Raw genomic sequence first — 13,798 nt, forward strand, 5'->3', positions numbered from 1 at the left:
TGCAGTGGAGATGAAGACGGTCCATTCAGGAAAGCAGAGCTGCATCAAACTTTAACGTGGAACTGCAGAAAAAAGAAAAAACAAAAGCAAAAATTTTATTGTTAATGCATTTCACCATGAGAAAAGCCTACTGAGTTTTGCTTAAAAAACGTTTTTTTTTAAATTAAAATCACACATTTTTGTCTCATGAAGTGAAAAAAATTATTTGCAAAACAAACTTATTTGCGCATGTCATCTTTTCTTGCTATTGTAAGTTTTTATTTGAGATTCAAAGTTTTGCTTGTGATTCTCACATGACGTCGTGGGCATGGCCTAAAATCACGACAAAAGATTTCGGATGTGTGTAAATAAAAGTTTGTTTTGGCAAATAACTTTTTAAGTTCAGGAGTCAAAAATTAGTTATTTAATTTAAAAATAGTTTTTTAAACTAAACTTTTTGTGTAAAAAAATAAATCATTAAAAAAAGATTTGATTACAATTTTATTTTACTTAACTGAGGTTAGTTTTTTTTTTTTTTCCCATTGAATAATTGGGGAAAAAATGTAACTTCATACTTTGCGAACCAGACACTAAACTTACTTAAAGTCTGAATTGAGTTTTTTCCCCTTCATTAATGGCACTTTTATTACATTCATTATATCTATCATGGTAATTCAGGGTGAGTCATTTTTAATTCTAAATGAATATCCTTGTTGGACTTTTATTCTCCTTCAAGATACATTTACCTAACGCTAAAATAAATGAAATGTACATTATGCAGCAAAGGAAATTAGAAGACATATATCCATTATGGAGTTGATCGGTTTTGGACGGGCGATGTGCCCTTATTGCATAAGCGATACTGAAGAATGACTGATATCATTAAAGATACGGGGAAGACGCTTTTCAGTTATCTTGCTTTGCTAGTAAAGTCGTTAGCTAKCARCTAGCTAATAGCACAWCAACAACAGCCTAATGTCTGTATGATAAAAATACTGAATCGATAGATAAGAACAGTTTTTCCTCACCTGGCTGTCTCCTCCCGCTCAGTAGTCCTTCAGAGAAAGGCAGACGCAGAGGCCTGTCAGTGTCTGTTGTATTTCATTACCTCTCTGCTTAAACCGCGTCTCCGAGCTGAAGCAGAAACGATACTTCAACGTTTTCCGTCATCTGACAAGTAGCAAGTCTACTCCACTTTATTCACCAAAAACTTTTTATTTTTATTTCACCAAAAACTGTTCTGTAATCTGGAACATTTGCTAAGTTGAGCTCCGCAGTTAGCCGCCTTATCTCACTGCGCGAGAGGCAATTGCGTCATGAGTCACAGGCAAAAGGTCAAAGGTAACAAGGTGACGGAGGGCTTATTATATTGTATAAAAAACCCCAACAAAAAACCAAATAATTTTAGTACATGTTATTATGTGTCAGAAGAGGACTTAGGAAATAATAATACCAAAAAAATAATAATAAAATGAAATTAAAAAATTAAAAAATTGACCAAAAGGGCACTTGTGGGCAAGGAGCAAAAGGGACAGGTGCTCAAGCACCTCTAAACAGGTTGACAGGGTCAAATTTTTGCAGCTGAGGAGCTTGTTAAACTAAATTTCTGCAAGAAAAAAGAATTCCACAAAAATAAAGGTATTTCTCAAAATAGACTCCTCTCCATATCTGTATACTTTTATATGGTCAAACTCAAACATATTTTGTCATAAATGAGCAACTCAAAAATTCAAACGTATCGTAATTAATGTCATAGTTTGCTTATTTATAATTTCTTGACGTCACGGTCAACACCGTTGTCCACACCCCCTCTTTGTTACTGTGGAAACCAATAAAATAGATGAGTGGAGCGCGTGCATCAGATAGTCATTGAATTAGCTGGGGAAGCTTAGCCCTGACGCTAGCCCCATTTTGACGTTTTTATGGGCACATTTGCGGAAAGAAATTCAAAATGCTGCAATAGTTCTAAGGTGTCAACAAGAAGAAATTCCCAGGTATGTCCTGTCTTTTTGTGGTTTCACAGGAAAGAGTTTTTTGGTGTTAAGTCGTTAAACGTTTGCAGTCGAGATATATTTTAGCCAGCTTAGCTCGCCAAGGTAACGTTAGCAAGCCAAGATAGGGTTAACGTCAGCGTCCCTACGGAGAGGTGTTTCTACCTGGTTTCACGTAAACACAGAAAACAGTAAAAAGGTAACCTCTATAAACTCGTGTATACTTGGGGTGAGAGGCAGGAGGGACAAGTAAAGTTTGCTAAGGCTTTCCCCCCCAGCAAAACAAGTCATGACAAGTTTATCAATCGCTCTCCCTAACTAGTATATTCCTTTTAAATGGAAACTTATAGACAGTTTTCTTTTTTTTCTTTCTTTTTTTACTTTAACGAGCTCTCTATATGATATGTATGTTATATTTACGGACTCGAGTTTCGTTTCTACACGCAGTTCGATAACTATTGGAATGTCGCACATCTGTAGTGGAAAAGTTTAAACATTGACACACAGTGAAAGGGAATGATTAAAGAATATAAATGCTTTATGATCACTATCCTCAAAGCTAAACCGCGCTGCCTTTAAAGGTACGTTATAGCATTGAGATAAATCTGTCAATTTAAACAGTGAACACTTGCGCAATGGACAGTGTTGTAATGTGTTTTTGTTTCTTAATCTTGTGCTTCAGATGTCAGTTTTATGGTTTGACGCCTATTGTCAAACATTCTGTAGTCTCAAGTTTATGCATGGGAAAAAAGCTTGAACTTTTGGCTATATCCAGTTGTTTCCCAAAATTGATTTGCATCATATTTTATGTCATCTATTTTAGAGCAGGGCTACATTTTTCTAAACCTCAGAGGAGTTTTTGTTTCCGATTATGGAAGCCAAAAGTACAAAAATACTTGGAGCACACTGATACTTTCTGGGATAGTGACTTGCAAAAGTATTCATACCCTTCGAACATTACCACATTTTGCAACTACACACTTAAATGAATTGGATTTTGATTATGACTCACTGGGTTATTTTAACACAACCTCGCCCATGGTTTCAAGCCTTTAACAAGATTTCTGTCAGTCTTGCCCTGTATCTAGTTTCATCCATCTTCCCATTAGCTCCTGTGTTCCTGCTGAAGAAACTGTAGGGATGTTGTCCTCAATGGGGTTTGCAACTCTGATTTGCTATGACAGCTTTGCATATAGGGAAATAGCTGTTTGTGAGAATAAAATCTGGACTATGTTTACTAACTGTGTGACTTCTGGAAGTGATCTTGGAGGATTTCATTTAGGGCATCAAATTAGAAAAAACATGCATGCCACATTTCTCAAATGTTTCAATGTAAAAACATTTTTCTTTTGCTTCAGTGATGTACTACGTTGTATTGGTACATCACAAAGAAATCCACTAAAATACAATGAAAGTTATAATTGCTGCAGGAAAAAATGTGAATATGTTCAGAAATATGAATGTTTTTGCAAGGACCTGCGTTTAAAAGGTCAGCAATCACCTACTACAGTGTAAAAACAATGTGCTTACAGATTATCTTCTGTGTTACATGTTAACCCTTGTTACTGGTTCAACTGACTTTTGTTTTTTCCAGACGTCTGCTATTTCCTGTCCAGCTGGATCTGCACAAAGTTGGAGACCCTTCAATTCTTTACCTGGTTTTCTGCAAGCAAAATAACTGGAAATAATAAGAATACAACTTCTTTCCAAGTTTTTTTTTTTTTAATATTATTATTATTACTACTTTTTTTCTTTTGCACATGACCTTTAGGCTCTCCACCACTTTGCAGTTGGGCTTAAGAACCATCTTTGCTGATTTTATATCGGTGTAATCACTAAATGTCTAATCACTATTCATGGCCTATTTACCCCATTACAATGATGATTCATTTCTTTTAACTCACCATTTCTTAATTCTACACATGTGTCATTTTTTAGAAAAATAAACTATTCCCACTCAATAACTGAGCAAGAGTAGGGCTATGGACATGTGTATTTTTAGTATTATCATTTAAATTTTCTTTTGGATGAATCTAAACAAGTGGAGTTGTCTTGGGATTTGAAGGAAGTTGTGAAAGAAACTAACCACAAACAGTTCAAATGAAGTCAGGCCAAATTGAAATGGGAGGAGAAGTTGAGGAGCATAAGGCCCTGGACCTTCCTGACGACAGAAAGCCCAACAGAGTCATGAAAAATGATAAAAGTGAGAATGAAGAGGAGGAGGGAAAAGCAGTTCAGATTCCCCGATATCGCTGGGTCATGCATGCTGCTGTGATGTTTGGACGAGAGTTTTGCTACGCCATGGAAACCGCCTTGGTGACACCAGTTCTTCTACAGATAGGTAAGCAATACTGTCTTAAAGTCACACTCCTGTCTCGCCTTATTACTTAAGTGAGTATGTATTATGAAGTTGAGAAGGAACATTTTTAATTCATTCGTTGAACCTGTACTCATGTACTTTAACCACTAAACTGGTATGACAGGTGTAAAGCACACATGGTACTTTTCTATGTTTTCCTACAAGTCCAATCTTGCAGTGGGTAAAGTTATTAGACTCACTCTGCTTAGGTAGCTCAATACAGCTGCTTCACTATAATGTCGGTGCGATTATTCTAAACCTATGTTGACAAAACTTACAGCTATCTCTTTGTCTTTGGAGGTACTTCAGCGACATAATTGTGACCAAATTCCTCTAACATTGTCAGGACATTAAACCAATTTGGCCCACACTTGGCCATGATGGTGGTGTTTGTTTGTTTTCTTTATTGGAGTGGTTGTGTTTGAATGCTTTGAGTTTTACGTTAGTCTTCATGATTAACATTTCTCAGAAGATATTGGAAAAACATAATGTAGTTTGTTGTCATTGGATTAGACTGGATGTTTCCGTCTGTCTCCCAAGCTGCACCTCTGTTATGTAACAGTAGTACCCAGTTAGGGGCTTTAGCATGGTGTTAGATGTCAACTTTGCCAGCATAGCAGAAATGAAACAAAGGCAGTTTCCCCTGCCCAGGTATGCCAAGAATGTGTAACACAGCACATTTCAGGTTCACCATGTTGTACTCTTTCTCTTTCTTAAACTTTATTTACTGTGGATTTGTGCTTTTTTTTTTTAAGGCATTTGGCTGGGGTACTTTTTTTCCTCTGTTGGTATTGTCAGATCAACCTTTTACATTTGGATAGTTCAGTGTTCAGATTGGTTGACTGATAGACTTATAGGTCACTGACAGAGATCTGCTTAAAATACTATCAATCCTGTATATATTTACAAATAGACTTTTTTTGATTTAAAATGGTACATCTAAAGCTGGCAAAATTTTTATTCTTTTGTGAATAAGTATAGTGTACACCCTGTACAAAGAAAGCTCTTAGGGGTGCACCGGTTGCAGTGTTCTGGCCGATCGCCGATTACTGATTTTTTAAAAAGCTTAACCTGCCGATTCCAATTTTGGCCGATACCAATTTTTTTTGTCTGGAATGTTGCTCAATATAGCAAGAAAGTTGTTGGGTTGGCAAAAGTGGGGTCACTATTGTTAATTAAAAAAAACCCAATGTATTAGAAGAGTTTTTGTTTATTGGTGCGTGGAGCAGATGTCTGGAATGGATTGAATGATGAGTTAAAAATAGTACAAATATAAACCAGCTTAAAAAACTGTTTAAAAAGGAGCTTATTGCAAAATATGTTCTGTAAGATGACTGTTTTAAAGTCTAAAAAGGCTATTGATGATGTAAATGGTGCTTAAATAATTGCAGATCTTTAAATATTATGTAAAGTGAAAACAAGTTGTCTTGTTTTGGTGTTTTGACAGTTAATTGATTATAAATTGATAAATATGAAAGGGGAAGGACATTATAAGATATTGTATCTTCTGATTGCTCCTTTTAGAACAGAACATATAAAATTTGCATGTCCCTTGGGCATAATAATTTTTTTACTTTTATTTCTGTAGTTTGTTTCATTTTATTTTATTTATTTATTTTTCTTTCTTGGTTGTCTCTTCTGTCCTTTTGAAATAAATAAATAAATAAAATAAATGTGCAGACATAACTTGGTCTGCACATTATGTCGTGGCGTTAGGTTTGACTGAAAGGTCTGTCAGTCAAACCTTTATCACCGGAGAGCAAAAGAGGACAGCGTTTCGATCGACGGATAAGATCGGATTCATATGTAAATCGGTCTAAAAATCTCCTAAAATTAAGGAAATCGGCACCGATAAAGCGGTTCACCCTTAGTTTTCTATCAGTGTTGTAAATATTTTTTATTTATTGTTATATTGCTGGTTTTCCAAATTAAAATAATAGACAATCTGTACTAAATGTATTTTTCATAACTTCCTTTCACAGGCAGTCATTTCAGGAAATAGGCATAGTTGTAAAAATTTAAACATTTCATTCCAGTAATATTGTGATATTACAGACTGAAGCAAAATATAGAATCTGAATGCAACGCTTTATCACTTTGAAGTGTCTAAAGATGTTTCACATTAGATCTTTCCAAAAGATAAAATTTAAGCCTTATGTTTCTACTGTAAAGTCTTTTTTTGGGCATAATTTGAACTGTTTTATTCACTGTTTTCTAGGTCTTCCTGAGCAGTATTACAGTTTAACCTGGTTTCTCAGTCCCATCCTGGGTCTTCTGTTCACCCCGCTGATTGGCTCAGCCAGTGACCGCTGCACTCTGCGATGGGGCCGGAGGAGACCATTCATTCTGGCTCTTTGCACAGGAGTGCTAATTGGTGTTGCACTATTTTTAAACGGATCATTGATTGGTAAGACAGAGTCTCGGATGACGTCACACGTCTGCTAGGATTACAGTTCTTGCAGGTTAATCCACTTTGTATATATTTTGATTTTTTGTTTCAGGCCTTTCTATTGGTGACAGCCCAAACTCCAAGCGGCAGCCAATTGGTATCGTTCTGACTGTTGTTGGTGTTGTGGTGCTGGACTTCTGCGCTGATGCCTCCGAGGGACCAATCAGGGCTTACCTTCTGGACGTTGCTGATGCTGATGAGCAAGACATGGCTCTGAATATACATGGCCTGTCCGCTGGTAAGACATTCCTTACATGTTTACATGTAATTTTTTGTTTTTTTGTATTATTGGTGAACTTTTAAAATTACATAAAAAATGCATAAACACCTACTATGGAGAATTTGTCTATTTTATAGTCAGATTAACTTCAAGTACTACTACTATTTATAGTACTTTTTTATATATATATATATTTCTGGAAACATTTCATGTTTCCAGAAATTGAAGGGAAAATAGCACATAGTTTGTGAGCCACAAAAGAAAAAAAGAAAAATCAGTGGTGGTCATTTTGTGCTGAAATTGCATGATTACACTTGAAACTGCCAAAACTTGCCTTTTTATAAACGGCTTTAAGAAAGAGCAACCCAAACTGCTCTTGCTTTTTGTAACCCAAACTGAGTGTGAATTTAAGTCACGTTTTTATTTCAGGAATCTCTGCTGTGCTTTTTCTGTTTTTTCCAGGACTTGGCGGAGCAGTTGGCTACATGTTGGGAGGCCTTGACTGGACCGGCACTGCTCTGGGTAGAGCATTTAAGTCACAGGAACAGGTCCTCTTCCTGTTTGCTGGGGTTATCTTTATTATTTCTGTAACACTGCATATGCTCAGTATCCCTGAGAGGACTTTTGCTTCAGCCAACCAACTGAAAGATGAAGATGATGAGTGCACCAGTCAGTTGTCTGTAAAATTGCCTGGCTGCACACGACCTTGTCTCGTTGCAATTGCAGAGGAAGATGCTTTTGCACCAGCCTCTTGCCAAGAGGACAAAGAAACACATCCCGAGGAAGCAGAAATGGATTTCCTAGCTGTGGACAGAGTTCGGAGTAAAAGTGATTCAGTCCTTGCCATGCCAGACGCTACAATCGAGTTAGACTCTGACCTTCACCTAGACAGGCAGATGTTCTTACCTGAAGTGCCTTTATTACCAGAAGATCTGGACAATGCCTTTACGCCATCAGACACCGGTATGGAGTCCTCATCTCCTACTAATGACCCCACCTCTCACACTAATGGGAGAGTGATTGAAGAGCCTACAAATATAGATGTGCCTCAAATAAAGGACCCAACAAATGGCCAGCTTTCTGTTCCTCAGGCCAGTTCTGCCTCAGAGAATTCACACGTACGATGGGTGAGATGATCCACTGTGAATACAAATTTCTTTTGACTTAAAATCAGTTTGAGAACATAACTAATCTTGTAAATTGTCTGTATTCACTTAACTTTAGTATGTACGACTCTGCCTAGTTAGAAAACCTCAGTGCTTGCAAAGTGTAAAAACCTGTGACATTTGTTTGGATTTTTAATTGGTATCTCTGCATCTCTCTCTTCTTTTAGCATGAGCTAACCTCTAACGGCACCAGTGCTGGTTTGCCTTCCTCTCAAGCCTTGAATACAGGTAAAGGCCACACCTCCACCAAACCAGGGACCCGCACTGGCAACACTTCTGTCTCATCACGACAACATCCAGCAACCTTCTACAGACAGGTAGACTTATTTTTATTTATTTTCTCCGTTTTATTTAAGGAATTTAATTTATTCTTGCATAATGACAGTTATTACAATATCTAATTTCCCTTTGGGTTAAACATGATTGACACTGGCTCTTTCTTCATCTTCAGCCCTCCTTTACATTTTCATACTATGGTCGAGTGGCATTACAACGCTACAGACTGAGACGCACAAGACTCACGGGCCCTCGGCCAATCACCACCTCCCGTAGTCTGACTGATCTGCGAGGCATCCGGGGACCTGTGCACAGAAGAAAGAGGCAGCTGTCTGCAAGTAGCCTTTCATCTGAAGGCTCCAGCAGTGTTGGGGAAATGGAGAGGGGTACAACTGTGAAGCTTCTTTGGCTATCCATGTTCAAGGTGAACTAAACTTTGTTCTGTTGTTCTTTAGTACAGGGTTACCTATACAAAATTTCAGGGAAACTTGTGGTTGGAACCTGTCTTGTGAAGAAGTCCGTGTTTAAAAGGGGTCTGGAAAGGTATGGAATGAGATTAGTATGCTCAAAGTCTGCAAAGGAAATAAGAGCGCACTAGGTTTTTAGTAATTCCATACTTTATTCCCTGTCTGAAACTCTAGAAGTTGTATCTTTTCATCCCCATGTCCTCCCTCTGATCGTTCATTCATTCATCTATTGTTGCATTTGTACATTCTTTGGTGTATTTAATCACTAGCTTTCCGCCATCTATTTGGCTTTCTGTTCCATTATCTCTGATTTATACAGGTTCAGAATTTAAAGCCCGATCATCAGTAATGCTTTTAATTTATTTACACAAAAGTTTTGTTTTTAAATCTTTAAATACTGGCATGAAAATCACAAGAACACAGAACATTTTAGCCCACAAAATGTAAAAACTTAAGCTTTATGCTAATTGTCACTCTTTTTATTTCCCTGTTCTGCAGATGCCAAAGCAGCTCTGGAGACTGTGTATATGTCACCTCCTTACATGGTTCTCCATTATAGCTGAAGCCGTGTTTTACACTGACTTCATGGGTCAGGTCATTTTTCGTGGAAACCCTAAGGTAAATGCATACATCGTTTTGTTCTTTTAAATAGAAAATTGAAATTGTGCATCATGTAGTGGACTACTATTCATTTATGTTCCATTCAAGCTGTCCAGTCTCTTTGTGTTCTGCTTTCGTCAGGCACCAGGCAATTCCACAGAGCTACAAGATTATCACAGAGGAGTACAGATGGGGTGCTGGGGGTTGGTGGTCTATGCTGCAACTGCTGCTGTTTGCTCTGGTAAAACACAAACCCTGTTTTTTCATCTTGAGAGTACTTGGCACTGAGCAAGCTACCAAATTACACAAAAGGAAGTTGCAGATAATGCAGTTAAACTTCCTTTTTTGTCCCTTTAATGTGATGACTAATAACCAAAAACTTCTCCCCTGTTCCAGCCATTCTTCAGAAATCTTTGGATAATTTTGATCTGAGTATTAGGGTCATCTATGTTGTGGGAACTTTGGGATTCTCAATAGGTAAGTCAAATGGGCTGCAGCATAGTTTCATGTGATGCTTCAGACTTGTATTTGTGTTCATTCAAAGTCCTTCAATTTTTGCTAAAGTTCTGAGTGGGACTATAGAGCAACCACTTTTATTAAATGCAACATTATGTCAAGATTGCTGCAACAATTACAGATGAATTGTTGCAATTATTAGTAACAGTTACTTAGCATAATCATTATCAGATTCCACTGTTGAGTTGGAACTGGGTTCAGATGATTTTTGATGATTGAATGATCCAATAGTTTCTCAAAGAGAATGGGACATATAAAATAATCATGTTGACATTCTCACTTATTTTGTATTAAACCCCATTTGTAAAGTCTTCCTAAATTTTGTTGTAATCCATTATTAGGAACTAACAATTTTGTTTCATTGTGTTTTTTCTTTCTTTAGGAACTGCAATTATGGCAATATTCCCTAATGTTTACGTTTCCATGGTGATGATCAGTACCATGGGAATCATCTCCATGAGTATCTCATACTGTCCCTATGCTTTACTTGGACAGTACCATGAAATCAAAGAAGTAAGATCAGAAACAAGTTGACCACACATTGTTTTGATTCTACATTTTAAGAAGCATTATTCAACCTAAAAACTGAGTGTTTTTATTATACATAAATGTCTAAATTTCTTTGGCGCTAAGCATTTCTAGGATTTACCTTTGTTTTTAAATTAAACAAGATTTTTCTTTAAAAATTGGCAAGGCAATTTTTTTCTATGGCACACATCAGCAATATAGCAATTCAAATTATACAACAGAAAATAAAACGACAAGCAAACCATTATGTTGCTGTGAGAGGTTAAAGACAGTCTGTTATTAATGGAAAGCAACTCTAAACAATTGGATGTTATCACTTGATTTAAAGGAACTCAGTGTTTCAGCATTTTTGCAGTTTTCTGGAAGATTGTTTCAATATAGTGGAGCATAAATGCTGAATGATGCTTTCATGTTTGGTTTCGGTTCTGGGGTTATAGAGTAGACTTGAATCATAAGACCCATAAGACTTGTAGATTGGTACAATGAAAACAGATCTTTAATGTATCTTGGTATTAGTAAGTTATAAATTTACTTTAAAGTATATTCTCTGACATGCATGTATGGACTTTAGATCAATGTTGATCCTTTTTTTTGTTCTTTCTCAGTACATTAACCATAGTCCAGCCAACACTCGAAGAGGCTTTGGTATAGACTGTGCTATACTAACCTGCCAGGCAAGTGCAATTTTTGCTTTCACTTAAAAATGATCAGAATTTAAAATAAAGATTTTGCCCCTTATAGTTCTTAACCTGTGATGTTGTATTTTTATTTTATTTCCAGGTTTACATCAGTCAAATTTTGGTTGCATCAGCTCTTGGATCTGTAGTTGAGGCTGTTGATAGTGTACGTGTCATTCCAGTTGTTGCCTCCGGGGGCTCCTTCCTTGGATTCCTCACTGCTTGTTTCCTAGTAATTTATCCTGTCCCAGAGCCTGGTAGCTCTGTGGATTATTAGGACTCTGATGCTCTACCTGGAGAGGAGGGTCAGAATAGTAAAAGGACCAGTGACTACAGACTATCTCTGCTTAACCTCACAGATCAGACCAGAGAAGACGCTGCTGCCTAAGGGTAGAAAAGAACTGCCATGATGGATTGACTCAACAACCAAAAACTGCATCATGTGTAAATTATACCAAACTTTGCTGGTGTGCATATGTGATGGGCTGTGCCATGTGGAGCGGCAAAGAAACACAAAGAGGGAAAACATAACTGACAGATGATTTTCCATCTAGTAAAAATGGAGGATGGGCAGATTTGGATTACTATTGTAATCTAAATGTGAAGTGAAGGAAATCATATAAAAACAATGCCTGCTTGTGCTGCTCTGTTTGTGGAGTTGCTACCTCAACACTAAGAAAAATAATGTTTAGCCGGTAAGTCACAACAACAAAGACCAGGCTCGAGCTGCTGGTCCAACTGTTGAAATTTATTTAGTTCAGACTACTGGAAGCACAAAGCACTTTTGATTTTTTTCTTTTTTAACAGTGCTGCCACGCGAATGGTGCCAACTATCACCAATATGTCATATTTTACTCTGCTGCTGCTTCTAAACTGCCAAATGGACAATCATAATGCTGTAGAAGGGATGCTTGGTGCAACCCTGCATATTTTCAGATTAAATACAGATGTATATTTGTTCCACTTCTGGTGGACTTCATGGACATTTCACTGCCATTTTACAAAAGCCAAAAAATGTCAAAAGGTACAAACCTCTTGAGTTTGTTCTAGATGCATAAGTGTTATACAATCAAACATAGGATTTTTCTTTAATTACACTACAGTTAATGTGTTCATAATGGTTCATTTTAGCAATATATTTGAGCCTCCAGAGAGTTATTTTCATTTTTTTAAAATTTCTGATGATTAAAAGTTTATCTCTCAGGGTGTTGTTTAAAAAAATTATTGTGACTGCTGGGCTATTTTGAACAGTTTTGGATAGAGAAGCAAATTTTTAATGTTGATTTCAAATCTGTAAACCATATTCTTGAAGATGAGCAGGAAGGAAGTGGAGAATTGGAGACGAGTAGGATTTATTGTAGTCGTATCTTTGTGCATTTTCTTGAAAGCAAACTGACCTTTACCCTGTTGTGCATGCTTATGAGATCAGCTGGTCACTGTAAATCTGTCCTCTGTTGGAGAGCTACACCAGGGAAAACATTGCTCCAGAATAATGAGAGAGAAAGTTAAAAAAAGAAATGCACAATAATATAGAAAGCATGTTTGGTATTTGGGGCAGACTAAGCTCCCAAAGTGCATTTAATAGTTGTGAAGCTACAGCAGAACATTATTTGATGTGGCGTGAATTCAGAAAGCAGAATTTTAAAGCCTGACGTAGTGTTTGTGTCATTTATACTGTAACATCACGTGGTGCATTATTCCCAATCATCCGTGTTGAATGAAAGTGAGGATCACTTTGCATAACTCATCTGCAAAATGTAAAGTATTTTGATTGCTCAGCTCAGGAGAAAACATCAGACCTGATTTCCTATCTTATGGGTTTTCTGTTATCTTCTGTTGAAGGAATTTACTTTGCTCCCCAACCGCATCACCTTTGTCTTGTTTTCAGGCAGTGTTAGCATTTTAAAGGAAATATCAGAAATGCAACGATAAAACTTTGAGGACATTTTTTGTAATTTCAAACAAGTGGCAATGTATGTTTTCAAAAGGTTTTTTCCCCCGCAACAGGCTTAAAACTAATAGTAATGAACAATTCAAAAACACTTTTTTTCTACCTGAGTTATATCAAACCTTTGTCAAAAATAAAAAAAATGAGTACCTTACCAATAACGTATAGAAACTTGGACTTAAATTTTCTTTAGTCTGAGAAAACGGAACAATGTTTTTGATGCTTTTAGTTTAGTTCAATTATCGATTTTTCCAAAGATTGTTTTGATATTATCTTAGAACTCCCATATTAGTGCGAAACTACTTGCATTGTATATTGCAATTATTTTTGAGAGGGTTTGTATTTTTTTTTTTTTAATTTAACAAATGAACACATTGCGTGTTCTCCTAGACTGATTTTTGGTTCTGTGTGCTGATGTACAGAATTTTTGTAAATTGTCCTGTTAATTGGAGATAAATGGGCAACATCTGTCATCACAAATGAATCCAACAGTGGTCCAGTTCATTCTTCAGTTTCTGTTATTACACAAGAATCTGAGACGGGGGAAAATATGGGACAAAATAAATATTTCACAATTTCCAAGAAATGTCTCTTATGGCATAGTCAACATTTCTGACTCCGT

At 36.7% G+C, this 13,798-nt stretch overlaps 1 protein-coding gene across 1 annotated transcript; it reads left to right on the forward strand.

The window, feature by feature from the left end:
* Positions 1–1,824: 1,824 nt before the first annotated feature.
* On the forward strand, positions 1,825–13,660 carry LOC103478639 (solute carrier family 45 member 4-like). Its single transcript, XM_008432610.2, has 13 exons — positions 1,825–1,973; positions 3,565–4,311; positions 6,548–6,736; positions 6,831–7,016; positions 7,461–8,125; positions 8,332–8,481; positions 8,616–8,864; positions 9,406–9,525; positions 9,649–9,748; positions 9,904–9,984; positions 10,406–10,536; positions 11,157–11,225; positions 11,332–13,660. Exons 2-13 carry the CDS (start codon positions 4,071–4,073, stop codon positions 11,503–11,505), a joined length of 2,355 nt encoding a protein of 784 aa, XP_008430832.2. The 5' UTR covers positions 1,825–1,973; positions 3,565–4,070; the 3' UTR covers positions 11,506–13,660.
* Positions 13,661–13,798: the final 138 nt, after the last annotated feature.

Source organism: Poecilia reticulata, linkage group LG16 (assembly GCF_000633615.1).
Source record: "Poecilia reticulata strain Guanapo linkage group LG16, Guppy_female_1.0+MT, whole genome shotgun sequence".
Taxonomy (NCBI): Eukaryota; Metazoa; Chordata; class Actinopteri; order Cyprinodontiformes; family Poeciliidae; genus Poecilia; species Poecilia reticulata.